At 38.6% G+C, this 26144-nt stretch overlaps 2 protein-coding genes across 6 annotated transcripts; one reads left to right on the forward strand and one right to left on the reverse strand.

Annotated features, from left to right (window-relative positions):
- Nucleotides 1-246: 246 nt before the first annotated feature.
- On the reverse strand, nt 247-5805 carry spata7 (spermatogenesis associated 7). 5 transcript variants are annotated; one of them, XM_040042885.1, is made up of 12 exons: nt 5575-5805; nt 4707-4769; nt 4529-4618; nt 3336-3383; nt 2982-3079; nt 2374-2828; nt 2216-2261; nt 1952-2070; nt 1811-1861; nt 1631-1714; nt 1393-1450; nt 247-1294 (listed from the first exon to the last, which is right to left on the reverse strand). In XM_040042885.1, exons 1-12 carry the CDS (start codon nt 5588-5590, stop codon nt 689-691), a joined length of 1734 nt encoding a protein of 577 aa, XP_039898819.1. In that variant the 5' UTR covers nt 5591-5805; the 3' UTR covers nt 247-688. The 5 variants fall into 5 exon arrangements, with proteins under 5 accessions (XP_039898819.1, XP_039898818.1, XP_039898817.1 ...); XM_040042884.1 differs by having other exon boundaries at nt 1631-1708; nt 1952-2103; XM_040042883.1 differs by having other exon boundaries at nt 1952-2103.
- A 1597-nt stretch (nt 5806-7402) lies between these two features.
- Nucleotides 7403-24341, forward strand: kcnk10b (potassium channel, subfamily K, member 10b). Its single transcript, XM_040042888.1, has 7 exons — nt 7403-8075; nt 11092-11507; nt 18738-18855; nt 20506-20666; nt 20910-21102; nt 21198-21340; nt 23031-24341. Exons 1-7 carry the CDS (start codon nt 8021-8023, stop codon nt 23676-23678), a joined length of 1734 nt encoding a protein of 577 aa, XP_039898822.1. The 5' UTR covers nt 7403-8020; the 3' UTR covers nt 23679-24341.
- The last annotated feature ends 1803 nt before the right edge of the window (nt 24342-26144 follow it).

A 26144-nucleotide genomic window follows, 5' to 3' on the forward strand; every position in this document is an offset into this window, starting at 1 on the left:
AGATTTTTAAAAAAAAAAGAATTTACTTGAGGATGTTGCACATTAGCATTGAAAATGAGTTATTAAAATGAATGTGTATGAGGATGTAGACATGTATAACTGAACAGTAGAATATTACAGATTACCTGTGAAGTGTACATAAAACCTATTATATACATATAATAGATTATTTTTTATAGTTTCCCAGTTGCAATATTTCCCAAGTTAAGAACCTCAATGATAGTCTCAATAATCAGAAGCAAGCAGTGAATGAAAAGCAAATTTTATTGCAGTTGTAAAGACACTTTCTGGTAACAGTGGACTTTTCAGGTTGAACACACTTCACACCTTATCTGAAAATGTTAACTTGTGCTACATCATACTTAAAACTGACAGGGCAGTATACTGAAACTAATTGCAGAGGTAAACTGCAGCTCAGCCACTACAGTGATCAAGCTTATCCCCATCCTAAATGAGAACTTTAAAGCTCAGACTTATTTTTGTGACATTTTCATTGTGCTTTTGTTGTTAAAAATTCATCGAAAACAAAGCAGAAGTACAACACTCTTTAGTGAGGCTCGTAAATAACCAGTGTTATTTCTTTTTATATGACACCTTTTAAAAATGTGAAATATCACTTCATTCTCTGGAACACACTTCACTCGGTAAAAATGTAGACGGACATAAAATCCCACAGTACAATAAAAACTTAAAATTCATCATCGCTGCCAGAATCCCCTGTATTTGAACGTTGCTCACTGGCAGCACTTTCACAGTGTGTGTTGCTGGACACATGCAACGACTCTGACAAACTTTTCCCTAGATCCTCAAGCTCATTAGACTGTCCATCAGCTTGCTCTTGATCACTGGCTATAGCAGAATTCTCCTGGGTTTCACTGTGGACACTGGTTGTAACAGTTGTGCCTACTATATGGAAATCCTCTTCACTGGCTGTTGTATTATCAGTGACATGCTCACTGACCAAAGAAAAGTCAATAAACTTTCCCTCACTGTCACCCTTCTTATCTTTTTCAGTTATTTCAGTTTGAGAAGGAGTTCTTGTAGGAGAGTGTAAGGGCGTAGAAGCCAATAAGGGATCAGTATAAGCTGGGAAATCACAGTGTTTAATTGGGGACACATAAGGAAACAAGTCATTGTCTTCTTTGGTCTTTACATGTTTTCCCGCTGATTCCGGACACGGTAGGAGGCTATCAAGCAGATAATTCTTTTTTTCAAGCTCTGCAGTGGAGCTGGATATGTTGGTTGGTTCTTCAAAGTCTTTACACAACACTTCCAGCAGGTGGCGCATTTTACCCTAAAAACAAGCAAAGCGGGCTTATAAGAATAGCTTAAAAAGCCATGAACATGACTTACCTAAAATGTTTTGTATTATGCATGAAATTACATGCTGACCTCATCTAGTTGATGACGATTCATGTCGATGTGCCGATTTAACACACGGTCTAGGACCCTTGCAGAGGACACAGACACTTACATGTCAGTAATTACTCAAAATAAGACTCATAGCTACTATTTAATCAATAACTCCTTTATCAGTCACATACAAATTTATTAAGAAGCTGTGCAAACGTCTGTACATCTGTCATCCAACTATGGCACAGAAAATGTAAAAGAATTAAAATGTTTCAACCTGTCAGAAATGTGTCCCCTGGACAAGATATCTTCTGTCACAGCAGAAATGAATTCAAGGTACATTAATTCTTCTTCTCTATTCCTCGACAAAACACAATAATTCATTTATTAGATAATGTATTACTTTAGATTGTTAAAATTTGTCTATGTCTACTAATCAGAAGGTCGGTGAACTTACTCTGTGGATACTCTCATCATATTGGGAGATTTCCTATTTTCTGGTGAGACCCTAGAAGATGAAACACTTTAAGAATCTTACTGAACAAAGTAATTAAATAAATAATAAAATGCAATGTCCTTTTCTACTGCATGAGCTCACCTGGACGAGGAGTCGAAAAAACCGCGCTCTCTGCCCTTGGCTGCTCGACTCTTTTGTCTTGATGATGAATATGTGCCATTAAGCTCATCCTCAAACGACTCATGCTCTGTAATAAATCCCTGTAGAAAAAAAACAGAAAAAAGAAAAGAAGGCTGGAAAATGGGAAGTGTAATTCGATTCTGTCAAAGCGTTCTTGTGATCAAAGTATTACTGATAAATTGTGATATGTATGCATTGTTAATCAAATCAAATTCTCCAAATTACCTGAGATGGCTCATCAACATCCAGCATGCAGTCCTTGTTCTTTACGCTGTATGAAAACAACCAAAAGACACGTGAAGACACAAGCAGCACATGCTAAAAAAAAATCTCCCGAGACACGTCTTTAGATCTGCAGTCTCATCAAGACATTCAGCCGTTACCTTCCATCACACATCTCCTGCTGAAATGATGTTGAGTTGCTGCAGTCCTGAGTAGGTTTTCTCTGTGGTGCTCTGTAGTAGCGATATTTTGACAAGTATGAGCTCTTATCTGATTTTAAGGTCTTAGGAGTGAAAGGTTTGTCTTGTGTAAAGTGCTGTGAATGTTTCAGTAGCAAGTCTCCGCTGTATGTCTTCCGGACAGGGTCCTGGAAGGTTTTGTAGGAACTCTGATCTCCAGAAGCTGCCAATGAACAAGCTGACGACTTTCTTCGAAAAGTTGCCTCCGGGCTCCGATGTTTCAATTCTGATGCTGGGCGAGTGTGATGAGAGCTGACTTTGAGCGATGGATAAACCATCTCATTGACTTTAAAGGTGGTGTTGAACCTAGGGCTGGAGACCAAGGAGCTCCTCGAGCAAAGGTAGGTGCTGTCATCATACTGCACAGATAATCTGCTCTAAAAAACACACATGGGGTGAATCTGTTGTTGTGTAGACTGAAAAAGATTCCAAGCAAATAAAGTTGGCTTTGTGTTTGCTTGAAATCTGCTAGTAAAAAATTGTTAGCATCACATGAAGCAGTGATTAATGACAACGCCAGATTTTCTTACCTGTGATGAAGAGTATGAAGTTCTGCTATTCCTCTGTGCAGGTGCTGACTGAGGACGGCCATTTTTCCTCAACCTATCCCGCTTGATCTGGTCATTGTCTGTAAAGAGGTATTAAAACAACTGAAGTAGCACAACAGATACAATTCTCTGCACTGCAGAACTATCACCAGCAGCAAAGCATGTACTTTACTTTATTTGCCTATTATTTATTTATTATACGCACTGCTAATTATGGCATTATTTGTCTAATTATGAGCTAAACTTATGACACAATCTAAATTTATTTTGTCCCAACATCTCCTGCTGTATGAGTCATAAGAACAGAGTATGGCCACCATATATATGTATACTTACACTTCACACTACACAGCAAGCTTCTGGGTAATGAGGTATCAATGGCAGCTGGTGGATAAGATAGAAACTATTAGTATTATTACACAACAGAATTAAACACAATACTTAGTTTTGGTCTGAAGTATACAGACAGGCTCAAATATATACATAAATCTACACCAGTATTTGGTTAAATATCCCTTAGCACGTTGCACCTGGACCAGATCCTTTGGGTAAACACAAAAAAGCTTTGGGTACAATTCTAGGTGGATATTTGACTCTTCCTGGCAGAATCGGTTGAGGTCATTCACATGTTGGTTTCCTGGTACACAACCAGTTTTTATACAAAGTTCACACATTTAATATGAGACTGGGGCTTTGCTTTGCTTTATCCATTCCAAAATCAGTTTTGATGTGTGTTTTAGATCATTGTCCCATTTGAATACCCAATTGTGTCCAAGTTTCAATCATCAGGTTGTTGATTTGAGGTGAAGTTGAAGAATTTTGAGGTAGTCTTCCTTCTTTATTATTCCATCCTCTTTGTGCAGTATACCAGTACCACTGGCAGCAAATCAGCTCAAAAGCACAATGCTACAGCCATCATGTTTGACAAATGGTACAGTGTTCTTAAGTTTGAAAGCCTCACCTTTAATCTTCCAAACCTAAGTCTTGTCATTGTGGCCAAATACCTTAATCTTTGTCTGATCTAACCATAAAACCTTCCTTATAACTGTTTGAACTGATGATCTTGGAATCTGCAGTTGTTTAGAAATGGCTCCAACTTGTGTAAATCTAGAGTAAACTCCTATTGTTCTTCTTAGATCTTCAGTGGGTTCTTTGGACTTTCCTGTTCTGAATATCAGTCTAATGAGTCCTGTCAAACCAACCTTCTTATGCTCCAAAGAAAAACTACCAGTTGTCAATCATGATCGCCAATGAGATGTTAATAGGCTTTGACCTTGTCAAATTAAAAGAACCTTAAGCACGAGTTATTAAGAAATTTAAGTTAGTGTATGTATCTGAGTGTATGCAAACTTTTGACTTTTTTGAGACAATCCAGAACAAATCCATCCATTAATGGGTTTTTTGAAAAGTAATTAAAGATGTATGCTGTAAAATCAATGCACCCTGAAAAAAGAACAGTTCAAATAAATCATTAACAGCCCCAAATTACCATGACCACAACTGTAAAATATACCTGCCATGCAGCTCACCTTTAGCTGAGTAAACCTTTTTGTAATGAGACACCATGTGGTCTTTAATGATGGATTGTGTCAACTTGCTAGAGGAGAGTGGACAGAAAGCTAAAAACACAAAACAATATATGATAAACTATTAAATTAAGCTCTTCTTACAGATGACCAGTACTCATGAGCATGTAATAATACTTACGACTACTTTTCAAAGCCTTTCCTCTCACACCAGGGCTGTACCCCAGTCCAAATGACACACTTCCTAAAATGTAAAAAAGTGTTATGACTCACACTTTATCAGTTACAGGTTTTTTATGATTAAAAACTTTTCATTTATCATTTCATTTTATAAGTATGTGGTGCACAGCGCTTCTCAAGACTAAATAATTTTTAGATAACTAAAACAGCAAGTTTACCACAGAAGATACACAGTAAGGCAATGCTAATTTAGTTAACAGGAATCTATGCGTTTCCTAGTATTTTTTTTTTTTGATCATTTAACTAATAACACATTACAGTACAGAGTATTTTCTTTTGGACCTGGCAATATACTGTTAAGGGGTTCCAAGACTTTCGGGGGTAAATTCTGTGCTATAGGTTTTAATGTTCATAACACTGACTGTTTACAAATAAAAATAGTAAATACTCAAAAAGTGGTAACATAATTTGAAGTAAATGTTTGAATAACACTGAAAATAAATAAGACGAAGCTCCAGCAAACAATAAGAGTACATACTGGTTTTAAGTTTATAGAGGGCAGTACTAAGCTGATATCGTGGATCTCTTCAAACCAGAAACAAGAAGAAACGAATAAAGATTTAACAGGTTAAAATGTCACTAAACGTAAGCTGGCTTTACTGAAGCATCGTTTTACAAGCTGTTTTCGGTACAGACAAGGGACTAGTAACCACTGTGCTGACCGACTTGAAGCCATATTATTAACAGTAAATACGGTGGACATGAGCTTATCTTTAGGTAGCTGCTTAAGCAAAAAAGCTAAATGTGCTAACGTCTCCCGACTCATTATCCAGCTACATGGCTAACCAATGCTAATAGCATTAGCATACCTATTCTTGAGTCCATAATACTACACTCAGCATATCCCAACCTCGGAAATATTCTGAGGGAGAGATGGCAGAGCTCGGATCCATCCAGAAAATTCACTGTATTTAACCGTAAACATGCTGACGTAGTGATACAATCAAATATCGTACAAGTAATAACCTATCAAAGGTTTAGCAAATGAAGAGCGAAGTAACGCTTCCCCGTCGCCATGCTGGTTGCTATGATTGCTGTCGTCATCACGTTGATGCACAACAGGAGCACGCACACACACAACATGAATGAGAAAATTGAATCGAAATGACAACCTAAGAAAAACGCCCTTAAATCCAAACTTGATTAAATGAAATATGTCAAATAGTTATCTCAACAGTCTGAAGAGTACAGTACATATGATAAAGATATGACATGCACAACATAATAATAGACAACCTGACAAAGATCTCCTGTGAATATTTGTGTTTCAGTACTTGGATTTCTGGGTGTGGAGTTGCAGACTAACAGGGGGAGCAAGTGGGGCTAGTGTAAAAATCAAAACAAAACAGGAAAACATATACAGCCGTAAATTCAGGACCACTTGACCCTCTCAAAGGTCATCAAGTGAGAAATCATCCTTGAAAGCCCATGTTTGGTCTCCAAGAATAAATCCCCCATCTCTCCACAGATCCCCCGGTTTGAAGTATTTCTCTCTAATAAATAACATTTTGTTAAATGTCTGGCTGAAAAGGCTTAGGTATTAAAATAACATTTAAGTAGTAGTCTTAACAGTGTGACAGTAAGAAAAGCAGAAGCAGGAGCTAGACAGATTTCAGCCATATTTTTGCTTTACTGAAAGGTTTTCTTTCTTTTCATTTCAAAATGCATTATGTGTTTATATAACTTTTTTTTTCTACTTTGGTGGGTGAGGTTAATGTGTTTTGTGGCTTTGCAGACAGAATACTGCCTCCAATGGACTAAAACAGCTTTCTGGTTGTTCATGTGGCTGGTTCAAGAGCAAACATTATAATTTATTCACCATGTGGGTCACTAGATCCTTTCCAGTTGCACCAAAATCATCAATAAGCATATCATTAATGGTAGCCGTTCTTCTTCATTACTGCAACAAACTCTGACCATGGTGTGCTGTTATCATAAAAAGCCAAATCCTCAGTGACCTAGTTTTACAGTAAAATGTGGGAAACTACAGTACCACAAATATAAGTTATGATTCATCTGAGTACGTGTTGGCCACGAGAACATTCTGTCAGCATCATATTGTTAATTCTCTTATTTTCCTTGCATTGTTTGATTTAACTTTTAACCCCTTGCGTCATTTACCAGCAAAAGAATATAGTGTGACAGGCAACACATTTTACTGGCACTTGAATTGGGCATAAGTTCAAAGGAGAACTGGTCAATGACTACATTGGACAATAACTTTATTGTAAAGTGATCAATATTTTTGATGCTCAAAGAGCTGACTTTGATCATTTAGGATCGTAAAGAAGTCAGTTTACAATAATGTATATTTGTTTATTTGCAGTGTATCCACACGATGATCTATTTCGATTTTCCCATAAGACCGCATCTTCTTTTATTAAGTGATTCATTTCTGATCTTGTACATGTGTGTGTTGCAGGGCGTTTTTACATAACAAATAGATAACGAGACATTTAATTTCCCCCCTGTCTAAACTGTCATCCCGCCAAATCATCAGATCTATAGTATATGATTGGGGGGGGGCTGCCGGAAGAGGTGACCTCCCTGTACCACTGAAGCTCATAAATAATACAGTTTTCCTCACATGCGTGAATGATGTAATGGGTTAACTCTGCCTCTGATTTGGTGATCATCTTTGCGCCATGTGGTCAGACGCTGGTTACGATAACGATAATAGGATCATCTGGTTTTGGGGGAAAATATAAGAGTGAGTATTGAAAATCGGATTCCACAATGAGAGAAAATGCCTCTGATGCAAAGCTCGATGCACATTAACAGTGAAGGCAGGTGGAGGAGAGCGCTTATTTGAATTAAAGGGAGGGGACAGCATCCTCCCTCGTTGTTCTCGTTGCCGGTGTAACGCGTGCGTAAAGTTGCTAGGTTGGGCCACACTCCGGCTGTGTTTCTGGACCGGACCATTTGCGTGCGTGCTCTAGTGTGAGTTTGGAAGTGGTTTGGACCGTGGAGTGGAGCCACTGCTCAGTGCAAGGTGCCACACGTATCTCTGTCAGTCTGTCAGGCGAACACCACGCTTCCAGGCGAGGTGGAGAAGAAAAAAAAGGAGGGGGTGCAAGAAAGGAAGACAGACAATGCGGTTTTGCGATGCGTTTATTCCTTTGTGCAATCCACTCCCACTTCGATGAAAAGATGATGTGTCCAACATGAATTTCTTGTGATTTGTCCATTTTTTCCTGTATTTCTGCGATCACGCTGACTGAATTTACCTGCGTTTTCACTGAGCCAAACCTAGAGATGAAATTTCCAATAGAAAACCCGAGAAAACAAGTTAACTGGGATCCAGAACAAGGTTGGTGAATATTGCTGTTTTACTGTGGAATAACTTCAGATATGCAATTAAATAGTACTCTTAATGTCAGTAGCCTAAACATCTGAATGGAAATACTTGATACACAATCTCATCAGGCTGCATTATTCACAGACTCAGTATACAGAAATTCATATTTATGCTTCTTTTCATTTAATTGAGCGGTCCCTTTATTTGCTTTTGTGATGCAAAATTACCATTCATATACGACAACGCGGCTTTTCTAGTTTGCACTATCTGTCCGCTCAGACGTATAAAGCAACGCTGCTGGATGCGGAGCTCTGGTAGTGACAGGCTGGCAGAAATAACCAGTGTGAGAGCGGAAGAGATTTCAAAAGAGAACTAGGCTGTAAAATGTGTCTACTTAAAAATAATGTCGCCATCTAAAAGACATCATTATACTTAGGAATAGAATTTATAAGAATTTCAGACATGCGATTTTTATTTGAAGAGAAATGTTGTTGTTGTTGTTGTTGTTGTTTTAAATAATATCATGGCTCATGTACCCCTTGCCCTTTCAAAAGCATATAAGAGTCGTGCTAAGTCTCCAGTCACTGCTGGAAAGGAATTCTGCTTTAATACACTATGCATGGGTATCGTGTTGAGGATGCTTGCGCCTCCCTTAACAGAGGTTTTATTTTGAAATCAGTCACTGCCGGAAGTGTTTGGTGTGCACTGGGATTGATTTAATGTTTGAAATTTGAGGCTCAGCTGCCGAATTAAACGCCTACAACCTGCCCAGTGCCACAGGGCCTAAAGCTTGCCTGAGCCTTTATGTTTAATACCACTAGACTTCTTTTTGTACACTTAACTGTACATCAGATGTAAATATGATAGATACTGTCATCAAACTCCTTATCTGTATCCACATGCTCTGTATGTCCATCTTTGTGGTCGACATGAGGGGCATCACTACATGAGAACATTTCCTCTGCTTTGGCCAGACATACTTGGATCCAAAGGGAGGGCTGAGAGGTTGAGATCAGATAAAAAAAAGAAAAAACACCACTTTCCACTCAAGCCTTATTTAATTTGCAAAAATCAATTCGAAGCTGTTGCATGGTTCAAAAAGGATTTTGCATTAATGGATCATAGCCTCAGAAAGGTGAAATGCAAACCTTATAGTGCTCACTGCACTTCTGGTTTCAACTCTAGCTGTAAAATATAGATTATAGTTTCATATTCTCTGCTTTTTCTCAGAAGTGCATGAAGTTGACTTTGAAATGAACCAAATAAACTAAATATATGACATTCAGTCATAGTTAATTTATTTAATTTCACGCAGTCAAACACTGTGATAAAAGGAAATTAAAATCTTAGTTAGATTAGTCATGGACTTGGCCTAGTTTGAAATTCACTAACCAGTAACTGTTCCACTTCATCTCTAAAAAAACATTGCACCAAATATAGCATACGATACTGAGTCTTCCAGCTGATTCACCACCCAGTCTTTTTTTTTTCTAATAGATTTGTGCTCTATTGCAGTCAGCACCTTTAAAGACAGATACTGTAAACTGAAAGTGTTTTTCCCCACCTTAAGCTGACATCACATTGGTGTTATTGATTCAGTCTTTTATATAAGAATTGACTCGGAAGATGAATAGCTCTTAGATCAGGGAACAAGCCACTTCCTGGACATTCTTTGACTCATGGGTCGATGTGTGTGTGTGTGTGTGTGTGTGTGCGAGTGCATGATCATGCTGTGGGGACCTGAATCTGTTTAAACACTCACACTACGGGAACAGAAAGCAAGTCCCTTATGTGTTAAGTTGAGGTTTAGGCAAGATGGAATAAGTCTCCAGGAAATATTAAAGAAATACATGTCCCCTCCTCTAAAGTCATAAATACTTGATTAAGCATGTGTGCATTGTACTTAGCATATCCCAAAAGTAATATCACCCCATTTAAAAAACAAATACATTTCTCATCCCTACCTTCAAAGGTTACATCACAGACAACAAGCTCCACCCATGGCTCAGAGGCACTCCATGCTTTCCCTTTTTAGAGTTGTGGGGGCGTCACGGCAGGGGTGAAGTCTAGAGCTCTGAAAAAGCTCACGCAGTGCTTTATATACATTAAGGAAGTCGAAATTTGGCTATCTCCATAGGTGATGTTTGATGGTTGACCTGCTACAGTACACATGCATTTGTTATGAAACCTCTTTGGAAGACAATAACTGAAAGTGGCACTTATCCCTCACTTACAGTCTATTAGAAAAATTGGATCCTGCTTCCATTCAAAGAGAGTAACTCAATTTTCACCTTCACCTCTGCCAACATTACTGTAAGGTTTTGGTTTGGTGTGCTTTTTATATATCTGTGTCCATCCATCCATCCATCCATCCATCCATCCATCCATCCATGTGTTGTAACAGAGCAGGGTTGAAATCAGATGTTAAAATGAGAGTACAAATTATGATCTGTAAGGCAGATGTGAGGCCAAGTGATTGTGGACCCCTTTTCACAAGTGAAATCTGAAATACATTTTATATGAAGAAATTCTCAGGATAACAAGCTGCTGAGATGACAAAGGAGTCTTGTTATGTTTGGCGGAGCTGTAGGCTGGATAACTAGATTTCTTTCTAATAGTGTTTGACTTTGCAAAAAGCCTTTTATTAGCCCAGTGTAGGAGGTATAAAATGTTTTCAAAGCTTGATAAAGGACACATAGGTTTTAAACAGTTGTAATGAAATTATGTTAATGTCTCCACAACACAAAATTCGAAATATAAACCAAAAGAAAGGCTGAAGGTGAGAGAAAAGGTGAAAATAAGAAAAAGAATCTGCGAACAAATCAACAAATGAAATGTCCAAATGCCTGTTGATTTAGGTAAAAGGTTCTTACAAAAAGAGCCTTTAGCCAATTATTATAAGACATCATAAATGACCATCAGAGAGACAAACGTGCAGTAAACCACTGGTGTTTCCATCTTTGTAATCTATATTAAAAAAAAATATGTGTTACAACAGCCCTTTCTTCCCTCCTACTTTCTTTGCTAGTGGCAGTCCAGACCAACTTGGTCCCTCCCAAAAAGGTCCAGCCTGGCATGGTGAAGTCAACCCTGGTCCAGGCAAGTGTTGCCACCATGCAAAACCCAATGGGCTGCGACCCGAAAGCCAGTGGTCACTGTCCACTGCCACGTCTGTCCATCTCATCTCGCTCTGCCAGTGTTGTGGCTAGCATGGACACCAACTCTGATGGCTCGACAGCGGGGCTCCACTCAGTGATGAAGTGGAAGACGGTGCTGGCGGTGTTCATTGTGGTTGTTCTCTACCTGGTTTGTGGAGGTCTTGCCTTCAGGGCTCTGGAGCAGCCATTTGAGAGCAACCTGAAAACTAGCATCACCCTGGAGAAGGCCTCTTTCCTCGAAAGGCACCCATGTGTTACTCCCAATGAGCTGGACGCCATCATCAAGGTAAGCGCTTGAAAGTGGACATGATTGTCTGGTGTTTGTTTCCTTCTTCCAGGCATTTTGGCAGCCTCTGTGCACTTTATTATAGTACCGAGCAATTAGGTAGAGGTAAAAGGATGGGGAGCTGGCGCTATTCCCAGTTGTTGTAGAGCAGGAGGCAGGGTCCCCTGGATGGGAGCAGAGTTTAAAAGGATGGCAAAGCATGGTATCCTTTATGGTGGCCCTATTTTGTGATTAAGAAGTAGCTACGATAAGACTGCACAGTGCTCCTTTCTGTTAAATAAAGGGAATGTGGAAGTGCCAAAAACTGCAGTTACTCTAATGGCCTCTTAAACTTGGCTCCAAAAGTCAATCCTCACAGACTCCAGAACTCCAAAATGCCCAACTTTACAGCGTTAAAGAACACATTTATAGCTTGGCACAAAAATAGTTTTGACCTCTTAATAAAAACTACAGTGGGTGAATTCCTTCATTTTTGCACTAAAGTAAGGGATTTGGAGCCACTGAATTTTATACAATTTAAAAATTGTTTGTGCTCTCAGGGCTTTTTGAGGCACTTTTAATCAAATTATATGGCTGCTGCTTGCTACAGCCTGACCAAGACATTTGTTCTGCCCTTCCCATTGAATGGCGGTTTCCTGAGTAACAGCTGATAACTGATAACAATCAACCCTCCCGTAGAAACCTAAATGCATTTAGTTTTCTAATAAACACGGATCTTTTAGAACACATACACCAGTACATGCAGCCTGATATTACATAACAAAAGACAGCATGATCATTGAGAAGAGGGCAAAAAATGTCTTCACAATGACCTTTATGCTATATTCACAACAAACATTTTTTTATTTAATTGCAGCTCTCTCTAGTTTTCTTGCTGTGTAAAGACAGAGTAATGATAGCAATAAGGCCAATTTTCTCCCATTTTATTTGACAAATAACTAACTTGTATTTGCATAGCTAAAAAACCTTCAATAATAGATGTATTAGTGCGATATGAAATTCCAGAGTGCAGCTTTAACAACGCCCACATGTTTTAAATAAGGAAACAAGCTCATGGCTGTGACAGCGCTGTTATATTTACTGTGAGAAATGTCAGGAACCAAGTTTTTTTTTCAATGTTTTCTTTTTAATACTGTGTGATGTTGCTCTATTATGACATACAAAAATTGTTAAAATCTTTAAAGACCCAAGAGAGATTTCAGAAACTCAATATTCTAAACAGTCTCCACAAAATCCCGTCACTATCTGCTTTCCCCCTCAATACAGCATCTGCTGCATAGAAGCAGGGTGCCGGTGTTTTACTGGGCACAGCTGTTCGCCCAAAAAACTCGCCTGATAACTCTTAAACCTGCGGCATATGGTCTGACGCTGTCTTTAGAGTGTTCCACATTTTACCAAGCCAGCTTGTGAAACTTTTTTATAATTGTGTGCACTATCAAGCAGACCCACAAAACAGAACCATTCCCATCTCATTGAAACTTAACGGCGCATTTTACAATGCATTTTTATGGTGTCAGCCGCTTTATACCACACTATGGCAGCAGTTCACATTGCTCTCTAGCACCACATCCAAAATTATGGATCAAGATTTAAGGTCACTACACCCAGCTGACACTTACAACTGCAAAGGTGAGTGGAAAATGATTTGAGATGTACGAGTGGGTGAGTGGGAAGTTTGATTTGTGAGGGAGTGATGAGAAAAAGCAATCAGTTTGCAGAGAACATCTAGAAATAAAAGAAAGAAACATTCTGGACAATCAAAAGAACTGAGTAACACAAAGCTGAAATACAAACACAAGCACACAATTAACAGGAATCAAAAGAGACTGAAAATAGTTTTTTTTGGCAATGGAGAGAAAAAAAACAGCCTTTTAGAAATCTTGTGCTTTCCTGTTTTTTGAATGTAGCTTGAAAATAGTAAAGACTTGGAAACAACCAAATGGCAATGCTAATGGTGTGTTCCACTTTCCACTAGGATGGCTCCATTTGACGTTAATATCTTCAACACTACTCCAGTGAATATCAGACTGCCGCTCTCCTTCTCCACACCCACCTCTGTTCTTTTCTTCTTCTGCTTCTAGCTTCTTCTTTTATTTCTCTAGCAGTGCTCAACCTTTGAGCCACAAAAGCCCTATCAAGAGCTTTCAAAAATCAATAACAGTATGTCTTATGGAGGAGTGTGTGGAAATTAGAACCTTTAGCATGGAGTGCCTGGGGTCCGGAGGGAATCAATTATTCATTACACAGACCAGCAGGCACACACACCTCCTGCTGCTCAAAGTAAAAGTGCTGGAATCATAGACATGAGATTCTTCTAGACAAATCATCTAATTCAGATAGATAAGAAAATGTTTAGTGACATGTCAAGTCATTGATCTGATATAGTTAATTAAGAATAGTGGCAAATTAGTCATGCTCGGTTTGTGCACTTATATGTATAATGATGAGCTTTTTACTGCTACTCCTCTCCTTTCTATCGTAGCTTCATAAGTGATGTACTAACATAATCAAAACATAATATGTAAATTTCTATAAATCAGTAGATATAATGTTGATCTGCTGAGTTGTTATGGGATTCCAATACTAAGTGTAAGCCATGTGTGAAGTTCATATGAACAAATAACACTTTTTTTTCCTGGTGTCTCAAGCAAAAGCCTGGAGGACGTGCTGCTTCACAAGTACTCCATCAAAAAGTATGCCCAGTCCTCTAACAGTTTCCATTATCGGCCTGTGTGTGCTATGTCAAGCCTGTCACTCAGCCGAAGCCTTTATGCGGGGACACAGCAGCGGTGACTCACTGTTGTCAAACTGTTTGGTGGAGGAGTTGACAGAAAAATGGCAACCTTGGGAAGCATGTGCATGCCTGAGATGGAAGCAGACAGTATATCACATCGCAAGCTCTTGTTAGGGCACAGCGTGTGTTGATTTAATGTGTGTGAGTGTGTGCCCATGCACGTCTGTTGACCTCCTCGTGTCTTCTTCAATATTTGTGTCGTCCACGCACCCACTGTGCGCCCACGAAGACAGCAGACCTAATTGGCTTTCCTGTTGCTGTTTTGATGACTCACACTATGGCACGATGTGAAGCCGTGCTGTTACTGACACCAGTCAGGTCTCATTTATTGATGAGTCACTTATTTAAAATAAACTTTTGTATTCACCGAGCTACCTGCAGTAGAATCTACGTCAGGTTGTGCTGCCATTTCCGTCATAATCTTATGTAGCACAAATTGTGCTTTTCCGGAAAACGTCAAGCAAATTCTACATACTTGATCAAATGCGAAATCAAAATGCTCCACTAACTAGTGAAGGCTAAGCTCTTTAGATGGCTGCACTGAAAAAGAAAGGCAAAAGAGATTCATTTCTACTCATTTCCATTTCAGGTTTTCCTTGAAAATACCTCCACAGCTTAACACTGGGCTTTTAAGCATGAATAATAAACTTTTATTTTTTTTTCACTATTATATTGCTATTTTCATTTGAATCTGATCACCTGTTCCACATGAAAAGTCAATCATAAAAACCAGCCATATACAACCATTCTGTGAGGACATAATGAAAATCACATGATATTTTGCACAATGCTATTATTCATTTAACATAATCTAAAAAAGTGCATTTAAATTAATTAATCAGGAAAAAGTGTGAGCACATCTATAAAAGCAAAGGTTTTGGTAGTTTGCTTATGTGGAGCATTCTGATGTGTGTGCATTCAGGATTAAAGACATCAGCAATGATCTTAGAGAACCAATTGTTACTGCCCATCAAGAGCATTTCCAAACAATCTGAGATCCATCATTCCACAGTGAGAAAGATTATTCATACGTGGAAAGCTTTCAAGATAGCTCCAAAGTTTCCGAGGAGTGGAAATCACAGCAAATTCACAAGTTTAGACAATGAGACAACAGGCCCGAAGTTAACAGGTGAAATGTTAAAACTGGCTTACGTTTGCAAAGTTGCATCTGAACAAACAACAACGCGATTTTGGAACAATGTGCTTTGAACAGACATGCACAATGCCCCATTTGGCAAAAACGAAACTCAGCATATCAGGACACCTCATGCCAACTGTTAAGCATGATAGTGGAGGCGTAATGATTTGGACTTGTTTTGCAGCCACAGGATCTGGGCACCTTATAGTCAGTGAGTCAAACCTGCATATATCAATTCTAGACAAAACTGGGTCACGCAACAAGATTTGATTACAAGCACAGCAACAAAACTACAACAGAACGGCTAAAAAGGGAAAGAATCAATGTGCTGCAATGGACTGAAGTGCTGTCCTGGGACCTTAAGAGAGCTGTGCATAAAGGGACACCTGCAAACCTCAATGAACTGAAGTAATGTTGTAGTTATATGTATCCCAAAATTCCTCCACAATGATGTGAGAGACTGATGATGATTACTGAAAAGGATTACTCAAGCTACTGGTGCTAAAGGTTCTGTAACCTGCTGGATCACTATATGTAATTAGTTTAAATCCACTGTTTCTGTATTTTGGCTTAGTTGTTAAAAAATATGGTATAATATATCATGTGATGCTGTTCATCTGAGCTGGAACTAAAATAATTTTAGGACCTGGTAAGGACCAGATGATTTTATATTATTATTATACCGTGATACGTAACCTTAGAAAGAGACCGTGCACTTTCTTTTTACCCTGATTGTATATGATGGACCTCAGTGTCCTTCATTGCAACAAGCATTAAGTCTTCAAGGGGGTTAGGTTAAAGCTTTAGATATTAGTAATGTTGAAAGTGCTGCAGAGGACAGTGCTTGGCAATGTATCACAATGAGGTTGGGTGAAGGATAGAGCAAGGCACCATGCTGGCAGGATCACCGCTGTCCCCCGCTGTGGGGTAGAAAGGCACACCGAGAGGATAAAAATCTGCAGTGAGTGTGTTTGCTCTGTAATGATCCTGCACTGAAGAAACAGAAAACACATTAGCCACGAGGACTCGTGAGCACTCTGCAGTGATTCTTTGGTGAAATCAAAATAGAAAGGAGCACGAGGCGTGAAACGAAAACACCATTTGTCTTGCTAATTAATGTGCTGCAACACAACACAAGTCACCATCCTCATGGCTCCAAAGTGCATGTGCAAAAGGAGGATTTTTCTCTCATGAAGCATGAACATGGCTGAGAAACAGACAAGTGCCAAAAATAGATCTCCTCATACAGTATTCAGATACATTGTGCGGCTATTTATAGCTCTCCCTTGACTCCAGAATTAGGTTATTTGGGGTTTATTATATAATTACCACTTTGATATTGCCCCCATAAAGCAGCTGTGTCTGCTAAAACCTATGAAGTAACGTAATTGAAACTGCCTAATTATAGATACAAAAAATCCGTCTCATTAGGGAGAGAGGGCACTGATGGAGCCGAGGTAATCACATGTAAGATTCTGAATAGGCATGTGCAGCTATGTGTTTAGTGGTCCCAGACTCTCTGCTGTAAAATGCGTATCACGGCAGTTCATACATATTTTATTATACCGCTCTGCACTCTCTGAAAGGTTATCTCACATCTCACTGTATAAAATGGGGGCTGCTCTGTGTGACTTTCATGTCAGCAGAAGTTTTGAGCCTAAAGATAAAGAACTATAAATGCTTGTGTAGAGAACACAGCATGCCCATAAACAGAAAATGTAGAAAGACCAAATGATAGTCAATTAACTTTTCATGGCAGCATAATGGAGCACAGAAGGCAATCAATGAAAATAATGAAGCAGTAAATGTTTTCCCTGCACTAGACAAACTAGTCGATTGAACGCAGAAAAAAAGGCTGACGTGAACGAACAACAGGGAAACAGCAGTGTTTGGGCTGCAAGTGAGAGTCTGTGTGGATTTGGTCCATGTGAACTGTGAAAACATGGAAACTGGGTGTGTGGAGAAACAGCTCCTCGAAGAGAGCCAGACACTGAACAGTTTAAATGCATCCTGTGGTCAGATCAACTTGATGTGCACACGATTAGTAATTCGAAAGGCTCAGAAGAGCCTGCTGCAACACCTTTTACTTAAGTTTCACTGCCTTTCTCTCATTTAAAAAAACAAACAAGTCTTTTTTAAACTCACAAGCCAAAGATGATCAAGAGGAAATTAAAAAGAGAGCAACTACACATGTTTATTGCAATGCTTAGTTATTGAGTTTCCAATTACAATTCACAACAGTCAGAAAACGGTAGCTAGAATAGAATAGAATTAGAATAGATTTCAACTTTATTGTCATTGCACATGCACAGGTACAGGGCAACGAAATGCAGTTTGCATCCATCCAGAAGTGCTTTAGTGATATAGTTATATTACAATATATATTAGCAATAATATAGATATGTGAGTATATTACAGAAATGGGTCTATTATGGTATGTTATAATGTACACGGTATGAAGTATGTTGTGACCACTGGGGCTGTGTATAGTGAAATCAAACACAATATGAGTTCAACACAATACGAGTCTGGACTGAACTACAACAGTGATCAGCTGATTTAATTAACTGTAACTCAATCCACAGCCTCAAGGCCAGGGATGTCTCCAGAATTTCTTCATGGGGGTGGCCATGTGGGCACCACCAAAAATATTGTGGTGGCACACCAAAAGCAAAACAGTGCAGGAGTGCCGGAGGTGATGGGGTGATGACTATAAATTGTGAGGGACCTACAAAGTGACACAATATGAATGACAAAAATCATATATGCAGTAATAAATAAATTATTTATTCCGCTACCAAGGACCCCCCTTGGTAGCGCCCTTGCTCGTTCCACGGATATAAGAATGATTCAGACCTCATTTAACTTGCATTCCCTTTCTCTATTGTTCAGAGCCTTTTTTCTTTGTATTCAGGTGGTGACCTTCTGGGCTGATGTTGGAGATCGTTGCACTGGATCTAATCTCAGTTTCCTCACGAGTGTTACGCAATCAATTGCAATACATAGAGGCACATGTAACAGAAACAATAGTAGGACGTTGTTACTCACTCTGTTCACACCATTGGGGCTGTGTATAGTGAAATCAAAGCAGACACGTGTTTGTTGTGTTGTCATCAGCTGAGCTGGCATACAGTCATAGCTTTGATTAGTTTGTAAAAGCTCAGCGGCAAAACAGGAGCCAGCTGCTATTAAGCATTTTGGCATGACTTTCACTAATTATGTCAAAGTACACATTTCAGTTTTAAGCAATTTTAAATACTTTTAATCCATATAATTTCTATATTTCTCTACTTTCCAGCATGCTATAGATTCTGTGAGTGGAGGAGTGAGGCCTACTGGAGACACATTGTACAATTCCAGTCACTGGGACCTGGGCAGTGCCTTCTTCTTCGCTGGAACTGTCATTACAACTATCGGTAAAACTATTAGATAATGCTCTCTTTATTACTCTAAAACACGATGAACCTGGTATTGCTGACAGTCCATGCAATTTTCATTGTACGTGTGAACCATCAAAATTCCTTTTGAACTCAATTTTAACAATCTAAGAATAATGTAGACTGAGGCGAACCTCAAATCTCATAAAAAATACATGCACGAGGTACTCTCAAAAGCACAGTCTTCATTTATACAGCGTGAACAGATGTAAGAGGATGTACGAGAAGGAAAAGTTTGTAGTAGTGAGGACTACTAAATGGCATCAATGTTAAGCCTTGCCATTCTTAAGTATATATGAGAGAGAGGGAGTCCCATTCACGAGAATTCAGTCTGATGTCATTTTGTTGAAGATGTACGTGAGACCTGACTCATTATTCAGTGTATGATGAAGACACTGTTGAGGTTTTTTTTAATTGTCTCATTTTGCCCTTTCTTGCTTTTTAAAGAGAAACAGTAAATTGTGACTCACTGAAATTCTTTTAAAAATGAAAGTAAAAAGACTTTGGGTGCCTGGCTTTGATCAGATGGAACATTTTGATATACAATCACAAAATCAAAGCTGAGGCGCTACTGTTTGTATTCCCTCTATCAGCTGTGGGTACCATCCTTTAGGTGACTGGAAAAACAGCATGTCCCTGACCTCCTTAATGGTGTAGTCTAGAAATTTAATTAACCTGGTAGCTTGCTTCATTCAATCTAGTGCACAAATATCACCCCATAGGACCCCCTCCATTAATAAAAAAAAAAGCAAATTATATCTATTTTTATTTAAGAGAAAAAGAAAATATTTGAGAAGACCTTCAAAGATAGCAGGATATGATCAATATTAATTAGACATTCTACAGAAACAAAAACAGGGAGGCTTTAACTCTACAGATAAACAGGATAAGATTGACGCCTCCTTAAGGACATCATCTTTTTCCTTTGATCTATTATGTCCAGTGGCTTGAAAAATTGAAGACACTCATTTTAAAATTATATGAGCAATATATATACTGTTAATGTGTTTCTCTTAAAGAGACTGAAATTTGAAATAGATCCTTGCATGCTTTCTTTTTCTGATGCTGAAGCCATTGACTCCATTTTTTTACTAATATACTTTTTCACTAATATACCAATATTTTCTGATCCAATATCCACAATTAGAAGTAAAAAGCAATGAGAGGTGGCTTAAGACTTTCGCACTGTACTGTATGTTGTCCAACATGTGTAAACATATTACTTCTCTCAATAAAGGTAGTATATTCTACACAAAGAACAGGTATTATGCTAATATTCTGCTTTTCAGCAGGTTAAAACAGGAGATAGTGATTTGTGTCTCCTGCCTGACGCTCCTCAAGCTCCTTCCTTTTACCTCCCTGTATCATAGTATGTCATTATTAATTCAATTTTCTTTAAGGGGAATCTAATTATTGCCTTACTTACCTCAAGCCCTGCTCCTGGAACTGAAAGGTATTACATAAGAGCTTCAATTGATTATGTTGCATAAGGAGGTCTTGATTGTCTTCTGCTTCTCATCTTACCACTCACTCTTCTCAGCCCTGGTTTGTTTTTTGACCTTCCTGTCCTGTTTCTTCATTTCTTCTCCCCTCCTCCTCCTCCTCATTCTGCTTTCAATTGTTCAACAGGTTACGGAAACATAGCTCCGAGCACGGAAGGCGGGAAAATCTTTTGCATCCTTTATGCCATATTTGGCATCCCTCTCTTTGGCTTCTTGTTGGCGGGGATCGGAGACCAGCTGGGGACCATCTTTGTAAAAAGCGTCTTAAAAGTTGAAAAGATATTCAGGGTGAGATACAAGTAACACATTGTGATGTTTTCTTCTTTACTGGCTGTGTAAAAAAGTCAAATATGCAGATATCATTCTAACATTTAGCTGCATTTTTATTCTTACCCTAATGGCATATGTAATGGTGTCTTCTTTTTTGTTTGTGAGCCATGTTTCATTGCTTTTTGTGGCTCACACTGTCACTCTTACATCATCTTTTTAGTTGCTTATATTGGTTCTAAATGCACCTCCTGTTCTTTTCAGCAAAAACACAAGCAGATTAGCCAGACGAAGATAAGGGTCACATCTGTTATCCTGTTCATCCTGGCTGGCTGCATTGTCTTTGTCACCATCCCTGCTGTCATCTTCAAACACATTGAAGGCTGGACCACACTGGATGCCATCTACTTTGTCGTGATCACGCTCACTACAGTGGGAATAGGAGACTACGTGGCAGGTAGAGCTACGCTCCAAAATTCGGGCACAGTAAGCTGTTCTGTTGAAGTTTTGGGCTTAATTTCTGACCATAACGACATTTTCCTTCCTCTTCAGGTGGAAATCGCAAGATCGATTACATGAAGTGGTACAAGCCTCTGGTGTGGTTCTGGATCCTCATAGGTTTAGCGTACTTTGCAGCCGTCCTCAGCATGATCGGAGACTGGCTCCGAGTACTGTCTAAAAAGACCAAAGAGGAGGTAAGTCTTGTATATGTATTATTTTACAACTCTACTCTGGATCTGAAGGTTCAGAGGCAGCATCTTATATGTTATAATTATTAAAATATCTATAGTGAGTTAAAAATGATCTGTGGTTTGTGTCTCAATTTTTTTTATTTTTAGGATCTCACTACGGTGCTGCAGTATTCAGAATTAAAAGCATTCTTATTTTTCTTGTATTTTCTTGTGCTTCCATCTCTTAAAGACCTCAGTCGCACAGGCTTAGAGACCAGGTGGCATCCCCCTGGCATAGCAGTGTTTCACCATGGAAAAATATGTATTTCCCCCAAGCGATTGGTAATGTTTGCTGGAGGTTGCTGTGTGTCACTAATTAAAATCTGTTACAAAGAGGGTGCTGCACCAAAAACCTCTTTGTGATATCTTTGTTTGAATGCAGATTTCCACCAACATCTGTAATTTTGCAAACCCTCGCCATTTACTTTTCAGAAAGACTTAACTTTTATTTTGAAGGCAGATGCTTTCTCTTTTCAATATGTTCCACTTTTCAGTTTCACCACTGCTTGGTGAAGTAGTTTACAAGTATTTGCAAATGACTCAGCAAACTACTTGTCACCAAAGCAATCACAAAGAGGTTTGCCATGCAGCATTGTTTGGGTGTTTGCAAATGTTTTCACTCTATCAACTTCCAGCAACCTCCAGCAACCAATCAGCAACCAACAAGTGGATATGCATGTTTCCCTAGTGACCCTTCTCTTTAAAAGCATCTCGTCTTTTCATGAACATTTAAGAAAATCAATATTAACCTGATGCCAGCTGGCCGTAAGAGTAAGAAGAATAATTGGAAATGAAGCATTTAAAGCAAGGGCAATGAAAATGGGGCATAGGTCAATTGAGTCTAACATTCATGAGTGCAGTCTTTTAGACAGTAGCTTTTCTTTAATATTTCCAAGGCTGGTATTGGTAAATGTTAGATCCAACCTTACTAATGGCTACAAAGCTATAATTTAGCACGACAGTTAGAATGAACAAAACAGGTTTCAGATATTAAGTAAAAGCAACACACAAACTTAGTAATTAATGACTACTACATCACAGACCTGATGAGGGTTAAACACTTTTGCTAGAGCGTACATTTATTACATTACTAAACTTTTGTGTTAAACTGAAAACAGGCTTGTGCCAAGTTAGTAATGAAAGGACCTTTTGTGATATATTGGAAGAGTTCACGCCCAGCAGTGAAGCTCCCTGACAGCTTAATGTTTAATCAACAAATTATTGGCTTTAGAATTATTTTGATGGGTGTGTTTCTTCTCTCAACAGTATGCTGGCTCTCTGAAATGAATGAAACACTCTTCAAAACTTTGAGAATCAATATTTCACTGGAACTTTTGCCACATTAAATATAAGTATCCAACAGTGTAGTGGTAAATATATAAAAAAATATATATATATATATATATATATATATATATATATATATATATATATATGAATAGCAAATAGAGTTGAAAGTGGCAGGGAGACTTTGCCTGTAAAAACCTACTTTTGACCACTTTCGTAATTATGAAATTACGTTTTCTTTGTGTCAGTAGTAGTTGTTACTGTATATGGTGCTATATTGAATGTTATATACTATATACTGTATACTGTTGCTAATCTGTATATTATCCTTTAACTGTTGCTTTGTTTCCATGTTCATATTTCATAGGTTGGGGAGTTTAAAGCACATGCTGCTGAATGGAAGGCAAACGTCCGAGCAGAGTTTCGTGAAACTCGACGGCGTCTGAGTGTTGAGATCCATGACAAGCTCCAGCGGGCAGCCACCATCCGTAGCATGGAGCGCCGTCAGCTTGGCCTAGAGCAGCGAGCTCACTCCCTTGACATGCTGTCACCAGAGAAACGGGCTTTGTTCGCCAGTCTGGATGCTAGCCGCTTCAAGACGTCCTCCCAAGAGAGCATCGACAGCAAACTGAACAACCTGAGGTTGAAGGGGGCATGCGAGCCGTACGATCATCAGGGAAACGAGCAAACGCAAGAGACCGCATCATCTTCAGAGGAAAATCTCTTCAACCTACGATTCGGATCCCTCAGTAAGCTGGCCAGGCGCAACAAGAACCGTGAACTGCGGAGGAACATACCTGAAGATGTTCGGCGGGCAAGTTTAAGCATAAACAATGGCAGCGCCATGCTCGGGGAGGAGAGAACGGAGGAAGAAGAAGATGGTGAGCCAGATGAGGAAAACAAAGAAAGAAAAGAGGGAAACACCAGTCTGACAAACCTCTCGCAGTACACAATGGAGCGCTCAAAGTTGAATGGGTTCACACCGGCACTGGCCAAAGACAGTGAGAATAATTAAGTATTGAATGCACAAACACTTCATCCACATACAAGGAGTGTTGAGACAGGAAGAGTGAAAGATACTCAGACTGGGAGAGTGCACAGTCCTTTGAGATGTCAAGAAATGTGCCTTTCTGTTTCCTATGCTTAGATTGGAACTGCTCCCAAGAAGTCAGTCATCATGCCATAGCTATGGGAAGAAAATGTGTTGCCAAAAATGAATAAAACTAACGGTGCAGAAGAGGGTGCAGTAGAAATACCTCATTGAGATGTTGCTGTTAAATAGGCTACTTAAGAAGTTTGATTTCTACAGGAGCAGTATTGAACAGCTCTGTTGATTTTTTTTTTTAGCCCTCAAGGCTCTTCTTCCATCTGTTCATGCTGAATCTTATTTTTTTAACAATGTGGGCAGGACCGCTTGAGAGCTAGATTCATGCCATTCATTCAGTACTATTATTGATCTATGGGTTGTCATCTCATACTCTAGGGGTCTATTTTTAGCCCAGCAGCATGCTACAAAGTGACTTTAATATTTATCGAACAGAGGAAAGTAGGTTGTGTTTTTGCTGGATCAACAGGCCGTATTTACCTAGATGACATGTAGAACTATTGCTACATTATGTTTGGCTTTGAAAATGTAGCCTGATGCGAAAAACTACAATATGTTAACAGCTTGAAAAAACAATCTGAAGTGCATGGTACCAACCATAACCATTCGTTGCTGGCATAAACTAACTGGAAAGCTTGAATTTGCAGCTATCATAATGAGCAAAATACACTTCTTTCATTACTACTCTTCTCTCAACAGACAAACAATGTGTCTCTGTAATGATTGTTACCATTTTCTGAATTATGAATCAACACAGACAAACATACACAAACACAGACTGTCGGTAATGTAAAACACAATTGCATTTTTAAAATGACATTCAAATGATCACAAACACGTTGAGAGTGTTTGGATGGATTTTAATTGATGAATGTGATGCTGTTAATTTGTATTTGCCAAGCATGTTTACATCTATGTTTACTTCTTTTTTTAAATCACCCAAGTTGTATTTTTCATTGAACTGTAAAATATACTGAACGTGTTTCTTTTTTGTATTGCTTTTTTAACAACACAACTCACAAAGCATCTTGACACTGCTATGTGTGGACGGGGGCATTTCTTAAAATTTTAGTCCATTTTCACTTGATTTGTATTTTGCAAACATTTACTGACACTCAAAAACAGCTTTAAATTTTACAGGATTAAATGTACCACTGTTGTACTTTGCATGCATTCCTCAAGGTGAACATTACACACACACACACATACACACACACACACACACACACACACACACACACACACACACACACACACACACACACACACACACACACATTGTTCCAGTAGCCTGCTTATCTGATAGCATTAACCTTTCCATGACCCTAACCTGTGACACACTGAGCGGCTGTTTGTTGTGTACAGTTTATTTTTGTCACATTAAATGTAGTGAGTGCCTTTTTAAAACAGAATAAATGAACAAAACATAAGAGGTATATTAATTCTGTAAGTACTCACAGAAAATGAATGCAGTATCGACAAAATTTGGACTAAGATAAAGTAGAGCCTGACCAATTTATTAATGGGCCAGTATTATATACAATACATAATAGCATCTTTTATTGCCTTTCAAAAAAAGGCAATAAAAGATGAGAGAAACACCCTTCAACCATGTCGCAAGTGTTGACATTGCATAATTTGTCCACCAGAGGGCACACTGCAACTTCCGTTAGGACGAAGCAACGTGTTTGGAAGGTAACACCATGTGATCCGAGCAAAGCTGGGTGTAAGCAAGTAAATATGTTTATATATGTAAAAAAAAAATATTTAATATAATATATTAAAAAAAATATGTAAATATGTTTAGATGATTGGAATATCAGATTTTCACATCAACAAAATATCAGTATTGGTCTTCACGATCCTAGATTGGTCAGGCTCTGGATTAAAGGTAACCATATAAACATATAATTCAGCCGTTCTTCTTCTCCTCCTTAATGTGCTCCTTACCACATATTCTATTGATAACTACAGTTAATGATGCTTGCTTTAAAGGTTTTGCACCAATAAAAACAAAGAAATAGCAGCACTGTTGTGATAACTACACCAAAGCTGGTGTAGAGTGAAAATGAGTGAAAGAGTGAAAATGGCAGTGTGTGAACACCAACAGCCTCACCAGCACTGCTGATTTACTCTTTTTCTTCTTTTCATTTTTTGACAGTTCTTATTTATAATATATAATATATATTTAAGTTACATTTTCTTATTTCCATTTAACATTTAAACTTTTTATTATAATTGTTTAAATAACATATGTAATGATAGTGAATCTTCCTCTGTGAAGCTTTTTGCAGCTATTATTATGCACATTATGCACAGAGCTTAACAAATTTATTTAACCACCATCTAATGTGGGGTTTACGTCAAAGCTGCCCT

Source organism: Simochromis diagramma, unplaced genomic scaffold (assembly GCF_900408965.1).
Source record: "Simochromis diagramma unplaced genomic scaffold, fSimDia1.1 OVJJ01000304.1, whole genome shotgun sequence".
Taxonomy (NCBI): Eukaryota; Metazoa; Chordata; class Actinopteri; order Cichliformes; family Cichlidae; genus Simochromis; species Simochromis diagramma.